At 36.1% G+C, this 18,087-nt stretch overlaps 1 protein-coding gene across 1 annotated transcript; it reads left to right on the top strand.

The window, feature by feature from the left end:
* The first annotated feature begins 1,308 nt into the window (after nt 1-1,308).
* Nucleotides 1,309-11,858, top strand: LOC121974933 (cell division topological specificity factor homolog, chloroplastic-like). Its single transcript, XM_042526222.1, has 2 exons — nt 1,309-1,565; nt 11,036-11,858. The coding sequence occupies exons 1-2, from the start codon at nt 1,473-1,475 to the stop codon at nt 11,660-11,662; spliced, it is 720 nt and encodes a 239-aa protein (XP_042382156.1). The 5' UTR covers nt 1,309-1,472; the 3' UTR covers nt 11,663-11,858.
* Nucleotides 11,859-18,087: the final 6,229 nt, after the last annotated feature.

The following is an 18,087-nucleotide window of genomic DNA, read 5'->3' as shown; positions in this document are numbered from 1 at the left end:
GAAACTTTGTCTTGTTTAAAGTCTAAAAGAATCTTGTCGAGTGAACAATATAAGTTGAAGAAATACTGGATAATAGTGCCGAAGCTTGGGCGATGGATTTGCCAATAAGATAATTGGACGATCGATTACAGTTTGGATCTCTTGGACTACTTAGCCTAGTCCCCTCTCGGTCTAGTCCAAAATGATATACTTCAGATACCGTTTCATTTACGCTCAAACTTTTCTAACGGAAACTAAGATGATTGAGTTGTGTTCATATGTCATCGGAGCTTGGGTCGTCATGGGAGGGTTGCGAGATGTTGTTGCGGGTCGGTCAAAGGTCGTTCGATCAGCGATGGATTGTCGCAGAAGGTCATTGGTCGTGGAGTTGCGTTTTGCATTTTGAAATAGGCCGCATGCCTTTCTTTCAGAAAAGTTTGAGTGTAAATAAAATGATATCTGAAATGTATCATTTTGGACTAGACTAGAAGGGGACTAGGGTGGCAGGGTAGATGGTACACGAGATGTGAACTTTTAATGGTTTGAGTGAAGGATAAATTTAGCTAAAATAATGGATGACTTTTGATAATAAATTTAAAAGTCATAAAATTTGATGATTTAAAAAAGAGGGAAATTAAAAAGGTCAGTTTTGAAGAGAGTGTCTTTTTTAAAAAAAAAATCAAAACAACACTCGACCATATTTATCATCTCTAAAACACTCTTATTCTAGTGTTATTGTAGCAATTATGTTATAATTCCTAACTACACATAGTAACTACTACATATCTATTACAACATGTTAAATGAATTGATTAAAAATAAAAAATTAAAAATTAAAAATACTATACATGGAGCATTGTGCATCAAAATACTTTGGGTTAAATTTATATAAATGTGATCAAAATCATTTTAACTTTGTCAAAATCATTTAAAATTACTATAGCAATTATGACATAGCTACTACAGTTGTTAAAAATTATAGCAATTATGATGTATATATTATAATTATAACAGATATGGACAATAATTTTTTTTATCAATAATATTTTCCTGATTTTGATCAAATTGAAGTGATTTTAATCCATTTGAATAATTTTGATTGAATTAGTAAAGAGTTTTGATATAAAAGTATTTCATATATGTTAATTTTTATTAAGTTAGAGCAATATTGCTCAATGTTATATGAAAAATATATGGAGACCTTATTTTATTTTTTAAAAATATTTTTTTTATGAAAATAATAATAATGGAAGTTTTTTTTTTTAAAAAAAATTATGCTTAAAAACATTTTAAAAAAAGTTTCAAAAAGAGGAAAATAACCCAATGGATCGTAGTGGATCATAATGGGAGATGTAATGGTTGCTAGGTTACTATTTGGTCATGGCAAAGTCATCGGCGATTAGGCCTTGTCAAGCTCCTCTGCGCTGAGCAAAAACTACGGCATCTCCAGCAGCGACACTGCCTTCTATAGCAAGGCCCCAAGGCCCCCAACCATGGCCATTTCCGGAGATCTCAATTTGGTTTTTGGCTCCTTGCATTCGCCTCCCAACCACCGGCCCTTCCTGCCTACCATCCTTTCTTCCAAGGTGGGTTCCCTACTTTTCTCCTCGGTGATTTGATTAGCTTTACTTGCTGCAATGCTGCTGATTTCGGTAGATTTCGCGCTTTGGATGCATAAGATTTGTTCTTTCTGGTTCTAGCGTTACTCTCAGTCGGATCGAGTTGCTTAGATCTGCAGCTCGCAGTTCTTTACTTCTTTTGCGCTTTTAGATTCTTTGTTTTTTGAGCCTATCGATGGACGAGGATACGTCGATTAGTTAGATTTAGGAAAAAGACTGATCCTGTTGTAAGATGGTGATGCAAATATTGCAAATCATTGCTTCAACGTTTCAAGATCAAAAACCCATATGGCTTCCTAATTATTTTGTACAGGAACTTATGATTTTCACCCATACAAGTGTAAACTCCTGCAGGGATTCCTCATGTAGAGCTCAATGGCTGGTAAAACGTTCTATGTACCCAAGACATTCGTACTAGTGTTTCTTCTCATGTGCGTGCGTTATATTCAGGTCGGTGGAGATGTTCTGCAATCTCACTTTGACATCTTGGAGGAATTAAAGGAGCCACTGCTATTGTACTACTACTAGTCTATCATATCATGTGGATTCTTTGAGGATCTAAAGTCAAATAATCAGGAAGTCTTGGACTATATGATTATCCATGCTGTCAACAATTCAAGTATCCTACTATAATCTAACTTAAACTGTCTTATCTGGAGTTCAATAGTGGCTAGATTTAAAGAGGTTAATGAACTTGTACTAGGGAACACATGTATCTACTATACCTTGAATTCTTAGTATCATCCTCTTTGTTTATCTAGATAATTGCTCCTCAATTGACACAAATTCCTAGTGGGACAAGATCCATGTAGCTAATTATAAAGAATTCCAAGACCATAAAATTAGGTATTACCATTTTTTTTACTCGATAGCTTATACCTGTTTGATGTTGAAATTTACTCGTGAGATGGATGTAAAGGTGGAAGTGACGATATGGAGTTTGCGGATAAGGCAAGTGCTGAGGTAGAGTGTGGTCCAACCTGCACGGTGTCTAGCCTAATCTGCACACAATAAAGCAAATATTAGAGGCACCAAAAGCTGTTTCTGGCAAGGTTCCTTTGATGTTTAAGTCACTAAGGGTGTAGTGAATAGTAGAGTGTGCAAAAGCGAGAGAGATTAGTCCCTAAAAGAGAAACATATCTGAGTATTTATAAGTATAAGGCCGAGAGATGCATGTGGATATTGTGCCTACGATTTTAGGGAAACATCGAACCCTAGCTTGATAACCATTAACTTTAGTTCCATCCATTAAAGTCAACCATTTTTGTTAGTGGCCATTAACTTCAGAAATGATGATCATGGAGGGACCACATAGGGATCGTGGAAGGACTATTCAAGGAGCATGGGTCATGCCTGTGGCATGCTGTAGTGAGAGGTGTATAACTATGAAAACTAAGCTCGAGGCGGATAGCTCACAGAATTGAGTTCATAGTAGAGAAGTCAGGGAGTTGGGTTTGAGTAGAGAGTTTTGGGTGCTGAGCTCGGAGTGGAGAGCTTGGGGAGTCAAGCTCATCCTTAGCATAGCCAATGGTGTCTAAGGTTCTAAATTTCGCTAGGCACTAGTCAGGCAGCAGACCAGCGTCTAGTGCCTAGGCTGCCTAGGCAGGGACTAGGCGTCGCTAGGCGAATTCTTCTGTATCCTTTGATTTATGTGGATTGTGGACAATGTCATATGTAAATCTGAATGTTGTCTTAAACAATTTCATAGCAATGGAGATCAATGCATATTTTTCAATACCAAAAAATGAAAAACTAGAAAAGAAAACTAACAGTTTTGTGCAAAGAAAATATAATAGACTCAGTAAATATGAGCAAAAGAAACAGTTGAACAGTAGAACATGCAGTAAGTCATCATAATCATGTAGTAAATAGTAGAACATTTATCCAACTCGAATTTTAAAACTTTGCTATAAGGTAAAACAACTTTAGTGGTGGAAAACATTAGAAAATAGTAGCAAGAGTTCAATTTAAGATTACATCATTGTGAACCACTAAGCAAAATATAATTGTTGAATAACATAAGTCATGCCTTAACAAAATGAGTTCAAAATTACACAATTAATAATATCTCATTGACTTATATTTATTCTTCTTCTTTTTCTCCATAATTTTCAATAACTTGTTCTTCATCAGACACAAACTCAATATCATTATTGTGATCCTCCTCTTTTTCTTCGGATGCAAAATCATCTTCATGAAGTTCTCTCACTCTAAAGCTTCTTTGTGGTTGTAGATTTTCATTTGCTCCACTTGCTTTATTAACCATTTGTCAAGTGAGCCCGGAACCTAGTTCAACTTCTTCATCTTTCCTACCATCCACAATCTATCCTTGAGCATTTGAAGCATCTTTTGTAAGAAGGACATCGACATTCCTTTCTTTTTCTCTTTTTTGTTTGCTCAACAATCTAGTATTAAATTGGATAAATACTAGATTGTTCAATCTGTTGATATCCAATCTATTTCTTTTCTTTGTATGAATCTAAAAAAAAAGAGAAAGTAAATATTATAGTTAGTACATGAATATAAACTTTAAAAATTGTAGCTACTTTAATTAAAGATTGAAAGTTTAAAACTTACTCCTTCAAATGTACTCCAATTTCTTTCACACCTAGATGAACTTGTAGTTAATGAAAGTATCCTCAATGCCACCCTTAGCAAGTTGGGTGTATGAGCACCGTATGTACTCCACCATGCACATAGATCAAATGTATCATTATTTTTTTTTCACATGCTTTTGCTGCCAATGCTTTTCCAAATAACCTAGTCTTATCTCTATATTTTGCAAATCCCTTATTAATAATTGTATCATGTAGATATAACTCATTGGCATGCAAAATTTTTCATGCATTCAAAAATCCCATAAAGCGTAGTAGAACTATCTTTATAGTAAAAATAGGGATACAACAAAAAGGCAGTGGTATGCAATGATGTATCAAATCTGTCTTTCATTTTTGACTCAATAATGACTATGATAGGCTGATAATTTGATTCCACGTTGTTCAGAGCCACCTTGATATCTTCTTTAGCTTGAAGAAACTCCCCATATAGAAATTCCATCGATGGCTTTCTATCTCCATCTACTAATCGAAGAACTCTTACTAAAGAAGCAAATATTTTCAAACAAAGTGTCACACCATTTCAAAAACTCATGCTCATTACTATAGAGTAAGCCAATTTCCCTTTGTTTATTTTTGACCATTTACATTTCTCCCACATATCACTTGTAAACATGACCCTTAAGCTAGTTTTTTTTCTTCAATCAAACCTTGTAATGTGAGGAAATTTGATGCAAACCTGTTAACTCCTGGTCGGACTATGTCTCTCTTCTTCGTGAAACTTTTCATCAATGATAAAGTCTTATGGTGAGCATAGATGAAAATAGTAAAAGACTTGGCTTGCTCAATAACTTTTTTATATCGTGGTAGCTTGCTAATATTTTCAAGCATGAGATTAACGGTGTGAGTTGCACATGAATTCCAAAAGATCCCATGTCGTTTTTCTCTCATCAATTTAGCTGTAGCCATATTACTAGTGGCATTGCCTGTTACAATTTGAATAATATTCTGAGCTTCTACTTGTTCAACACACTTGTTAACATACTCAAAAATAAGTTCAATTGTATGTGCTTCGTTTGAAGATTCCTTAGACTTTAAAAATGTAGTACCCAACTTGCAATTAACATACATATTTAAGATGCTTCTTCTTTTCTATCATTCCATGCATTTGTCATGATCGAGCACCCATTCTTTGCCCATTCTTCTTCATGTTTCTTTAGCAGTTACTTTGCCCTTTCAACTTTGGTTTTCAACAGTGGCTCCCTAAGTTGATATTGAGTTGAAGGCTTAAATCCTGGTTCAAATTGACCCACTGCCTCCATTTGCTTGAAGCTATCATTATCAACAACATTGCATGAGATTCTATTTTCATAAACCCATCTCCCAACATATTATTAAACTTATTTAGTTCTCTCTTTGAAAAGAGCCTCATTTATATTTTTTTGGCGAAACACTTTACTCCCACTTTGCATTTTCTGGAGCAATTGACGATGCATATTTATCCATGGGGCCAAGTAGAAGAAGTTTTTTAATTCCATCTATCCCTTCAATTTCAGGACCTTCTGCTTCGTCAAAAGAAATAGTCACCTCTGCTCTGCAACTTTGTTCTTCCATTATGTTCTTCTTTATGTTCCTCTCTTAAAATAGTCTATTTGCACTTATTTTTGTCTTCTTGAGATGCTTTTCGACAACCAGATACATTTCCAGGTATATTTGCTATGTGCTCTTTGATCCTATGCACTCCCTCCGACATCGTTTTTTCACATAACTTGCATTTAATTTTGTTGAGGTTCTTAGGATCAATCAACATCTTAAACTTCCATCCAATATCATTTGACTTTCTTCTAAGAATCCCGAATTCAGGTTGAGTGACAGATGCTGTCAAAGATGAATTGCTTGTCATTATGATAACCTAAAAAAATTATATATAACATAATAAAATTTAATTATACAATATAAAATATAGCATTAACAATTCTTAGAATATTTTTTATATATCTTAATCTAATTAATAAAATTTATTAGATATTTATTAAAAGGATTAAAGTTTAAATATAATTTTTAAAATTTTAAATCTGATTTATATCAATTAATAATATTTATTGGAATTTTTTAAATTTTAATATAAATTTTATATTTCAAAATATGATTTATATAAATTAATAATATATAAAATTTATAAATCTGATTAATATAAATTAATAATATTTATTAGAATTTTTTAAATTTTAAATATAATTTTTATATTTTTAAATCTGATTTATATAAATTAGTAATATTTATCAAAAAATAAAAATTTAAATATATTATTTATATATTTAAATCTGATTATATAAATTAATTATGTTTATTAGAATTTTAAATATATTTTTTATATATTTAAATCTGTTTTATATAAATTAATAATATTTATTAAAAAAAATTTAAATTATAAATATATTTAATTGGGATAATTTAATTAGGCTTTATGAAGTCCTATTGAAATTATCCCAGTTTGGAGTTGTTTTATTTTATTAAATCCTAAGCATAGTATTGTGGTCATGCGAAACCACGCCAAGCGACGACCGCTACCATCGACGCTTCACGGGAGGCATCCTGAGCTGCCGGAAGTGCCTCTGGATGCATCCGGTGAAGTCCGACGTTGCTTCCAGCGGCGCTGAAAGCGTCGCGGAAAGCTTCCGGCGTCGCAGATGCCACCGAACGAGTCCTGCGACGCTTCCAGCGGCTATGGATGCTTCTGGCGGCTATGGACGCGTCCCGCGACACGTCCAGCGCCGTGGGAGACATGCCGCAACGATGACTCACCAGGAAAACAAAAAAAAAGTAAAAATTTACGTAAAGCGACAAAGCCGCGGCGATGAGAGAAGACGAAGAGTCTCTTCACGCAAACATGCAAACGAGCAAATTAGGATTTTAGATTTATAACCATATTAAAACTTAAAAAGGGCAGCCCGGTGCACGAAGTGTTGGATCGCAGCGGTCGGCTAGAAGGGGGGTTGAATAACCCTGCAAAAATAAAAACAACCATTCTCGAACTTTCAACAGAACACTTGCATAAATTCTAAAAGTAATAAATTAAAATAGAAAAGAAGAGGCACAAGATGTTTACTTGGTTACAACCGGGGAGGTTGTTAATCCAAGGAAAATGTTGCACTAGTATCTCCTTCAGGCGGAGAAGCCTCTTACAGTAGTGAAAACATAAAAAGACAGAAGCTAAACTAATAAGGAAGCGCACAAATGTTGGAATACAGAATTCTTGAGATGATATGAAGCTTTTGGACCAAGGTTGTATTTATAGCCTTGGTCGGGGCGCCTGGAAAGGTTCCAGGCGCCTGGGAAGGGATAAACTTTTATCCCTTTCGCAACGGATCGCGTTTGACGCGATCCTGGTCAAAGCTCAACTCCGGGCGCCCGGAATGGCTGCGAGCGCCCGGACGGTCCGGGTGCTCGGACCACTAAAGTCAACAAGGTTGACTTTTGGTTTGGTCCCTCTGCTCCAGTGTTGCTCGCCTCGGTCCGGGTTTTTCGTTCCGGCTCCGTTCGCTTGGGTGATTTCGGCCAACCAAAATAAGGTTCACCCAAACCCAATTTCGGCCTTCTCGAGCAACCTTTCGCTCCGGCTTCCCGTCCTTCGGAAACGCCGCGCGCCTCATTCTCATCCGCTCGCGTACTCTTCCGCAGCGCCTCGTACCTCAGACGCACCGAGCCCGTCGGCTCCCTCCCGTGCCGTCCTTCTTGCTAACTGCGTCTTTTGCTCGACTCCCTGTGCTCTTAAGCTCCTGCACACTTAGACAAAAGGTTAAAAACACGTCAGGACTTAACTTGTTGATCACATCAAAACAACCTTGGGGTTTCAACACGAAGCTCCCGTCATGTGGGGTCTAGGGAAGGATCCATTGTATGCAGCCTTACCCTACTTTTTGCAAGAGGTTGTTTCCAGGATTCGAACCCGTGACCTTTTGGTCACATGACAACAACTTTACCGTTGCACCAAGGCTCCCCTTCAACCATATTAAAACTTAAAGCCCTAAAATATCATCGTTGCGAGGCCCGTCGAAGCTCGTCGAGGCCGTTGAGAGCCGCTGAGGACTGCCTAGGTCACCCACCTTTTAAGTTTCCAGCGCTGCTTGCCGTTGCATAGTGCCTAGGCGGCGCTTAGGCGGCCGCTGAGGGCGTTTTTTCGAACACTGTGGCTACCCGTAGAACTCTAGAAGGATCCGACATGCCGACTTGGTCCAAGAGGTCAACACTCTAGCTTGAGGTCTTTGAGCATGTAAGTTATATGCGGATCTAGAGCGGGGTCACATAAGTATAGCCTGTTGACCTAGGGTAAGTTCGTTACCTTGGAGTATCACTAGTCCCTTTCAAATTGAGTTGAGATATATGAGACTCGATTCAGGTAGTCATGTCAGCAAAATGCTGATGTGAGAGAATCTGAGATTCGAATGACCCTAACTTTTTACTCGAGTATCAGAATGTGACGATCTATGAGCCAAATTGAAGCTCATTCAGAGATCTACATTTGTTACTGAGTGGACCCATACTGGTAGTCTTAGGCCTAAAAAATACCGTTTAATCCTTTTCGGAGGCTCCAAATGTTTTTGTTACTATTTTTGGGGTTCAAGGGTATTTCCGTCTTTTACAAGTTAGGGTTTTAGTCTATTTAAATGTCTGTTTAGTTGTTTTAGACATTATCTTTTGTTTTGAAAATAGAACTTTTTTCGTTTAAACCTAGAGGTGGCTCATTTTCGTTTACCGAATTCTCTACGTCTTTCTGCAATTTCTCTGAGGAAATGAGCTTGCAGAATAATCATTATTCTGTCCAATGTCAGAGCCCCTATGAGCAGCTGGGCTAAGCTTGGGCTAAGCTAGAAGGAAACATTAAAGATGAGAGGTCAGTCGTTGAAGAGAAGATTTCGCATAGTGGAGTTAAAAGGGTGCTAGGTCGAGCTAGTTGACCTGTAATTTCAAATTGGTTTTGTTGCGAATTGAGGTGCTTGAAATTTCAAATTGGGTGCTCGTAATTTCAAGTTTGTTATCATTCTCTACATGATTATCACATAATCTCTAACAACGACAAAAATGACACTTAATCTTCCTGACATCTTTCTACTATGTTGGATCAAGTTAGAATTGACCGCAAGCCTTTGCTTCCTTTCTTGAGCCTTCGCCTCTCGTCGATAAATCACCCTTTCCTTGATCTTGTTGCTTTCACTTAGACCATGTCCTTTAGAGTTGAGGCCCTCGGTCCTGTTGGTGGATTTGAGGAAGAGTCGCTGGGAGTCACCGAGGTGGCTCCCTCCTCTGAGGTACGCCTGACACTTGCCAAGAGACCTTGGTTCAAAACTCTGAGGTCCTTTGCTCCGCTGACGATGCACTAGCGATCCAAGAAGGGTATGAGATTCCTTAGAGTTTCAAGATAATATTCTCGAGGTTAGGCGACCAACCTCATCTCCCTCTCTCAAGATTAGTCGTCAATGAGTTGGAGGGTGGCCTGCGTATTTTGGCCTGTCTTTGAGTCAACTCAAACTGATCTCCAACTCTTTTTTGCCTATTTTGGAGTTGATGAACACTAACAACTAAATTGTCGTCATTAATGGAAGTAGTTAAAGTTAATGATTATCATGCTGAGAGTAATGGCTAAAATGACTAAACTGTTCTTGATTTCTCAGAGATTGTGGCTACGATCTGTGTAGGTATCTCTCAACCTCATAAATAGGAGGTATGTTTTTTTTGGGGGCTAATTGCTCTCATTTTTGCACTCTTTACTATGTACGACACCATTAGTGACTTAAGCGTTGGAGGGGTTTCATTGGTAATAACTACGGCTGCCTCTTCGCCCGTCCTATGACATTTGCTCTAGTGTGCGTAGGTCTGGCTAGATCGTGCAGGTCATACCACGCTATGCATGTCAGATTATGCCTTCACCTCAACATGCTCCTCATCGGTAGACCTCTGCATCATCACTTTCACCTCCACATCCATCTTAACCAGATCTTAATTGATAAGTTAAATTTAGTCCAGAAAGTTGGTTTACCTCCACATCCATCTTAACCAGATCTTAATTGATAAGTTAAATTTAGTCCAGAAAGTTGGTTTGCTTTGGCTTGTGATTAGTGAAATATAAGACTGATCTTTATGTATTATTATCATTCGACCAGAACTCACTTCTTTCCAATCTAGCTGCATTCTAGTGACACTTATTTGTTGCCTGAAAGGAAGTATTCTTAGTCGGACAGAGTCACGGAAGAAGTTCTGTTCTTGGTAACAAGGGTTTTTGACATTGTTGTATATGCCAAAACTAGCTGTGCAAACAGAGTCTTGGAAGTTATTAAAGATTGTGTGGCAATTTTTTACATTTACAAGTTGATGTGGAATGAAATATTCTTCCTGTTAACTAGTGGTGTTTCTCAATTATGGTGTATAGAAAGGGAAAGGGAAGGAAGGGAGCAGAAGGGAAGGGATGGGAAAGGGTCAGAGCAAGGAAGGGGCATCGAAAATAATCCATCCCATGTTACATTCGAATAATTTAAATGGGAGTAACACAGTTAGGTGTATTTAGTCATGCATCTATTGTATGTCTAGTAGCTTCTGGATTATGAATATGAATATAGACATGAGGCTATCTTCTTGTAGGTAAAATGAACAATGTTCATACTTGATAACATGTTGGATATGTTGAAACTCTGGTAATCGGTAGGATTTATAATCTTTTGGGAGTATCACATGATTAAAACCCTGGAGAGATTTTTTAAAGAAATGGTTTAGTCTTGGGGAGACTGAAATTTTGCCAATGAGAATGAATAATCTGCATACAAAATAATGGAATTTTCTGCCTATTATCACTGTAATTGAAAATCACTCTCTGGCTTGCTAATGTAGGTACACTTTCATCATTTTCGAAGTGGAGCTAGTGATCTCAAGGTTGCACCCAAATGGCTGCAGATGAAACTGCCAAATATAAATTCCAGGAACCGGAGCCATATGTGCTTTGGGATGGGAGAAAACAAGTTGAAGCCAACTGTAAACCAAGATGCTGAAGTATTTCTTCTAAATGTTGTTAACATGAGCTTCCTCGACAGACTTAGTTTGGCCTGGAGGATGCTGTTTCCCACAGCCAAAGTAAGAAAGAATTCCAATGCAAAAATTGCAAAGCAGAGGCTTAAGATGATATTATTCTCTGATAGGTGCGATATCAGTGATGAGGCAAAGCAAAAGATAATTAACAATGTTATCGGTGCACTCTCTGAATTTGTTGAGATTGACTCCCAGGATAAGGTTCAACTCAATGTTTCCACAGGCACAGATCTCGGCACTCTTTATTCAGTAACCATTCCAGTCCGTCGTGTACGGCCAGAGTACCAAGATTCCGAGGAGGATTACATTGGAAACATATCAAACATTGAGTATAAAGACACTGGTGAAAAATCAGGCAATATCGATGTTAAATTTGATTTCTTCCTACCAAGTGACCAATCGAAGAGCGTGAATTGGATATCTGGCAATTAAGTTTGTTGGTCAAGAAAGAACTCTGCTGCCGTTTGGATCTCTGATTCTGTAAATATTTGGATTTAGAATGTTGCTTGCAGGATCTTGTTGAAACTGTATGCATTTAGTTCCAACTTTTGAAGAGTTGGCAGATACAATTTGAATGCCTATTTGGACGTTGAGTTGCATAGTGCACTAACCTCTCTTGGTAAAACAACCTTATTGTTTTTGCCATGCCCATGATAGTCTCTCTAAGACCAGTGTTGCTCCAACCAAAATTTTAAAGTTGAGCTTTTCGCCGAGTCAGGTCTGGCCAAAATTTGTTGCAATAGTTGGTCCATCATTACTTCGAAGATGTAAACTTAAAACTTGTTCAAAACTTTCAAGCTGCCAAAATTGTAGCAAATGTTTTCTCAATTTGAGTGTATTTGACTCCAACATTCTCCAAGGTATAACTTTTGCTCCTCTTTAATAGAATCTTGATGACCACTGGACTAGGAGCTGCCAGATAGAGCAGAAGGGCATCTCCATCAGATGGACTGATGTGCGCAAAAGGCTGGCTAAGGTATGACTTCTGTGCCTGGAAGGCTTGATCATAAGCTCTCCAGCACAAGTAAAGATTCTTTGTGCTCAACTTTGACACCGTGGAAAAGGGTAAGCATTTTTTTCACTAGTTAACTTTTGATCTCTTGAAAATGGGTAAGCAAGCATCTTTTCATGGTTTTTTTTTTATATCAATAAATATGTATGTATATATATGAGTAAAAATGTATAATGTTGGCTCTAAAGTCTACTCATGCCTAAGTAGGCATCCAAGGTTCGATATAGATGTACCTACACTCACATGAAAATCCACTTTATGTTAATTCTGTCTCCCTCAAAATAACTACGATTCCTTGCCAGCCATATATAATGTATCATAGCAGATATAGCAAGGTTCATCAAGAGGCCCCGCAATAATGGTACTTAAAAACCCTAAGCATTTGTCTGTAAGTATGCGTCCACTGTGACATGTGTAGTCACTCCCGAATCTACCTCCTTAACGCAACAACTGGAGCACACCCAAAGAAAACACGCTCCAACATCGCATGCAGTCCACAAAAATTACATCATCTGTCCTCATAGTACTCCTACCTGGCTCTCGTGGGGAGCCTCCCATGCCGTCTTTGGACTTGTCCTCTTAGAGAGTCACAAGCTCTACTCACTCCACCATCCATCTTGCCAAACCAGCTTGCCATCATCTGAATAACACCCTCTAGAGACCCAGTAGCACCTAACACTTGATCTTGTATGTGCAACAACATTAGAGGGGAATTTGTATGCTTTGCCTTCTAGGCCCATAAACGATATTGATAGGGAGGGGTAAATAATCTTTATTAATAGATGATACTGATGGGGATAGATAATGCTAAATTTTTCTCACAACTAATAAAAACCGAATAAATTTTTTGAATAAATTGTTAACAGAATATACGTGCATGTGATAATTTTTGTTTAGATGCATTTGTGTGAAAGCAATTAAAATGAAATCAATAGACAAGTAAAAAATAGTAGGATTTAATATAATTCAAATATGGCTATTCCGGGCCCTCGAGGTAATGGTGTAGCAATGTGTTTTCTTAGTTTTTCAGACATATAAGGGTCAAGTTTCAGTTTCGGTGAATTAACGGATGAGTTTTCTTTAATGGATGAATGATCTAAGAACGTTGAGTTGATAGAAAATCCGTTGCGAGCGCTTCATGATTTATCACTTCTGTGGGGTCAGATCGATCATCCCCAAGATTAATACGTAAGCTGAATACTTATTGTTAAATAAAATAAATAATTAAAAAAATGCTTATTCCTATTATTGGAACAATGATAATCCAATTAGATGGAAGTGAAAGCGAATAGATGGTTTTTTTTTTGAACTTAAGTATCCAACTTTACGAATTGATTAATCTTGGAGATAACTTATTCGATTCCATGTAAGTTTTTCATCTGCCATCAGAATAAATTCAAGAAGCATAGATGAGTCCTGATTCTTGATAGACGATCTAACATCACGAGTGATTTAAATAATGCAGTCATGATTCAAATAAAGGGTTTAAATTTCTCGTAGGGCATATCACGAGTGATTCCTATCTCTTACCCTCTTTTGATTTGTATAATATACAAACTCAAACATGATATTAAATACAAGAGTGTCTATAATTTTTTTTAATCGATATTAGGTATTCAGTTTACGCTGACTAATTTTGGGGTGATCAAATTGATCTCACGAAAATTTTCCATTTGCCATCAGGATAAATCGAAAAGTGTTTATAGCGGACGACCTATTAACTTAATGTTCTTAGATCAACCGCTCATTAAAAAAAATTCATTCGTTAATTCACGGACTCGATCCTAGAGGCGCTTTGCCACTACACCTTTGCTCTTGGAGCAAGAGTGCGTGCATTTGATAAATATAAAGTGAGTCTCCATAGGTTGACGCGGAAAGTTCACGTAGAGATAATTGTCAAAGATAAGTCTGGATGTGGAAATTATTATGTCTAATGAACATATGTGGGTTGAAACCTGTTTTGCTTATATTCTCCTTGGAGGCTACCAACCTGACATGTAAATGTTTATCGTAGCCATTTTTGCTCAAAGGAAAAAAACTTATTATAGTTCATTTTCATAGGCACTCCATTCAACCATGATATAGATTACCGTCATTGCTCGTTTATATTTACACCTCTCAAATTGGTAAGTTTACAACTGAACTCTAATCTATTTAAAATTTTATACATAACATTTCCCTGTAAGTTCAAAAATATCGTAAACCCCCAACTTATTATATAGATATACTCAATTTTATGGCCTCTCAGCGAACTGATTATTGGAACTAACCATAGAGATGAAATTATCTTTGGATTGTACCTTTTAAATTGGCAAAGAGAGAAAGATTTCACTAAATTGTATATTCTTGGATAAAATGACCATCCATCTCAATCAACTGAGATTTTCCGGTCCACTTTTACAGACTAAAGGATGATTCTTTTACATGTATTGGTAGAGATTAATAGCTCTCACCTGTAAAATAGATGGGAATTATCAATTTTCATCAATATAATGTATATAAATGGATCATCTCCTAATCCATAAAATGTGGACCGAGGATCCGACCTTTATCTCAATTGCTTGATGAAGTGTCGAATGATTTATGTCTTTTTAGGAATTAAGGGGCCGCCCCTACAGGTGACAAATTCACCATTGCCACGTATAAATATAAAGTGAGATGTATGCAGTAGAAATAAAGAATAATTATTCATAAGGCAAACAAATATACATAATGTGGTTTAAAAACCCTACTCCTACTGTACATCCTATGTTGTACTTGGTGTTTCATCATCAAATCCACTAATCCACCACACCCCTTTAAATTAATGATAAATTATCCTAAAATCTTTAATAGCAAATTCAATTTCTTTCTTAGTTTATATGTCAAAAAAAATTTATTCTCATTCCTTATATATAATTATTTTTTACTTCAACGTCCTAATGCACATTGATTTATCTAATTGTCCTCATTTCTTTCAGGTATAAAAAGTTTAAAATGAAATATAATTCCTCCTAAATATAACACATTTAAATTAGAATTTAGTATATTTTTTATTAAATTGATTACGATTTTTTTTTCACTTGACTAATTGATTGACATACTCGATTCTAATTAAATGATGTTGAATTTTGAAAAAATTATACCTCATTTTGGATTTTTTTAACCTATAAAAAATAATGAAGGATTATGTTCTATAAAAATAATAGTATAATTCTTCCTACATTCACAACCATTTAACTAGAATCAAGTATATCAATTGATTGGTCAGGCGAAAAAAGAGTTGTGCTCAATTTGATAGAAAATACACTAGATTCTAGTTTAAATGTGTTGAATTTAGAAAAAATTATACATCATTTTAGATTTTTTGTACCTAAAAAAATTGAGACCAATTAGGTAAATCGGCGTGCATTTGGGAGTTGAAGTAAAGAAAAGTTTACGTGTAGGGAGTGAGAACAAATTTTTTTTATGCAAAAACGGACAAAGAAGTTGAGTTTGCATGCAGAGAGTTTAAAACAATTTATCCGAATATAATTAATGAGATAAGCCTCTGCAAGTGTGTATAGTATAATGCTAGAACTTACATAAGTGCAAGAGAAAATATATTTGTGTCCTTGGGATGGTCAGTTAGTTAGCATATGGGATGTTGTCATTATAAGGTCTGCGATCAATTTTTAACTTGAAGCGATGTTCTTGCCCTCCCCTATGTACTGATCACTGCTCGGGCTAGTAACCATCTGTGATTTACCTCTCTTCAAATAACTTATGCACGGACTGTAAAGGACGCCTGGGGTGAGTGTTATTACCTTTACCACCCAGAGGAAATATATTTGCATGTCAAGAAATTATTCACTCATCCCACTTTATAGTCAACATCTTTTGATTATCCGTCATTGGTGGACTCGATGACGGTTCGGAACCATTAGTTTGGAACTGTCAATTTGGAACCATTGGTTCGCCGGTTCAGAACTGTCGGTTTGGAACGTCAACTCTTAATCTTAACTATCAAAGATAGTTATAATTCACGGTTCAGAACTATCGATTCATGCTTCGATTCGTAGTTAGTGATGATTTGTGATTATTATTATTTTTCAAAAAAGTTATTTAAAAATTATAAATTTAGAAAAAAAATTAAATGGTCAGAACTAACCCGTAGATCCGCTTATAAGTTTGAGTCGAGTCTAGATATATAATTAGTTTAAATAATATTGAACCACGACATTAATATTATTAAAATATTATAAATATATTAAATAAAAAATTATAATTTTAAAATTTAAACAAAATATAAAAAATAAAAAAATAATGAAACTGCCAGTTCAAATCAGCAGATGAATCAGTAATTCAATTACCAATTCGTCGGTTAATTGGGGGTCCAATCCGTAATCGACCCATCTTTAGACAAGCCAGTTATAGGTTGGACCCTTGATTAATTGGGTGAATGGATAACTAATCTATTGATCCAGTTATGGGTTTAATTAGGACTCAACCTATGAGCAAGTCTAACAATCGGTAACAAAGTGGTTTTGCGAGGAATCACCCAAAGAAAGCAATGCCTATAACAAATTTTTTAGAAGGCTCGAGTGATATTTCTAAATTGGCGTCAACATGCAATAACAAAGGACTTAGTAGATTGAGCTTCGTGTGTGCATTGAATCTACAAGAACTTAGTATATTGCACGTGTTATTGATGGACCAAAAGTTTTGGAGGCAAGGCCTTTGAAAAAAGTGATAAAATCCCAAAGCAAGGTTTTGGGGGTTAATTCGATCTTATCTGTGTCAGTACCTGCAGAGGACTTAAGGGTGGGTCCCACCGACCCCCTAGTGGGCTCCACGCACCCATTAGTCCTGTGCAGTCACTTAATCAATTTTTGAGCGAGTAGAGGAAGTTTGGAAGTGTTATTATATTTAGGGTGTGTTTGGTTGGAGAGAATGGAAGTGAGGAATGAGAATAAGATTAAAAGTTAGTATTTGGTTTGGGATATTGATGATAGATCCCATGGATTTAAACTCTTAAATATGGGATTGGGACATTACCAAGTAAAATGGGGGGAATGAGAATGGTGGGTTCCACTGTGTTCAAAACTTCCCATTCCCATTCTTTATTTTAATGAATCTCATTCCTATTCCCATTCCCTTCCGTAAACCAAACGCCCCTTTAGACTTTGGAAGCAAACGAAAACCTGTAAGAGCACATGTGGAAGACTAGCAAGCTTGATTTTTGTGTAAATTGGTAAAGAGTTGAAGGTAGTTATCGGAAAAAAAAATCTAATAAATTTAGTTAGTCTTGATTATTTTTAGAGAGATTAGTTGGTATCATAGAAATTTTCTATCGATTATTAAGGTAAATTAAGAAATGCATATAGCGATCAACTCAAAAGCCCAGTATCTTTTGGTTGTATTCCTCATTTAGAGAAAAAATTTCTATAAATACATCATAATTGAGGATCGAAACATAGATACCTGAGTGACAATCTGGATATCTTACCGTGACACCATAGTCCCGGGAATAGATAGTTACTAGAAGCATATGTGGAAGTAAGCAATGGTGGATCTAGGAATTCAAGTATGGAGGGGGCGATCGTGATCTGAGCTGAGAGTGACTAATTTTTTTAATAGTTTATTAATTATATATAATTAAAAAAAAAATTTAAATAACTTTACATACATGAGAAAAAAGTATAATATTATGAAAAAATTGATAGTCTACTAATAAATATATGACAATTGCGTTATTCAAGATTTCATTTTCTAAAACCGCTACAAAATTAACTCATTGTCGATAGTATTAAAAATATCTTTCTCTATATAGATTATCAAACTATCATTCATCCATTCATCTTTAATTCTGTTTCGCAAATCTATT

This window comes from Zingiber officinale, chromosome 4B (genome assembly GCF_018446385.1).
Source record: "Zingiber officinale cultivar Zhangliang chromosome 4B, Zo_v1.1, whole genome shotgun sequence".
NCBI lineage: Eukaryota > Viridiplantae > Streptophyta > Magnoliopsida > Zingiberales > Zingiberaceae > Zingiber > Zingiber officinale.
This window is presented reverse-complemented; position numbering and strand designations above follow the sequence as displayed.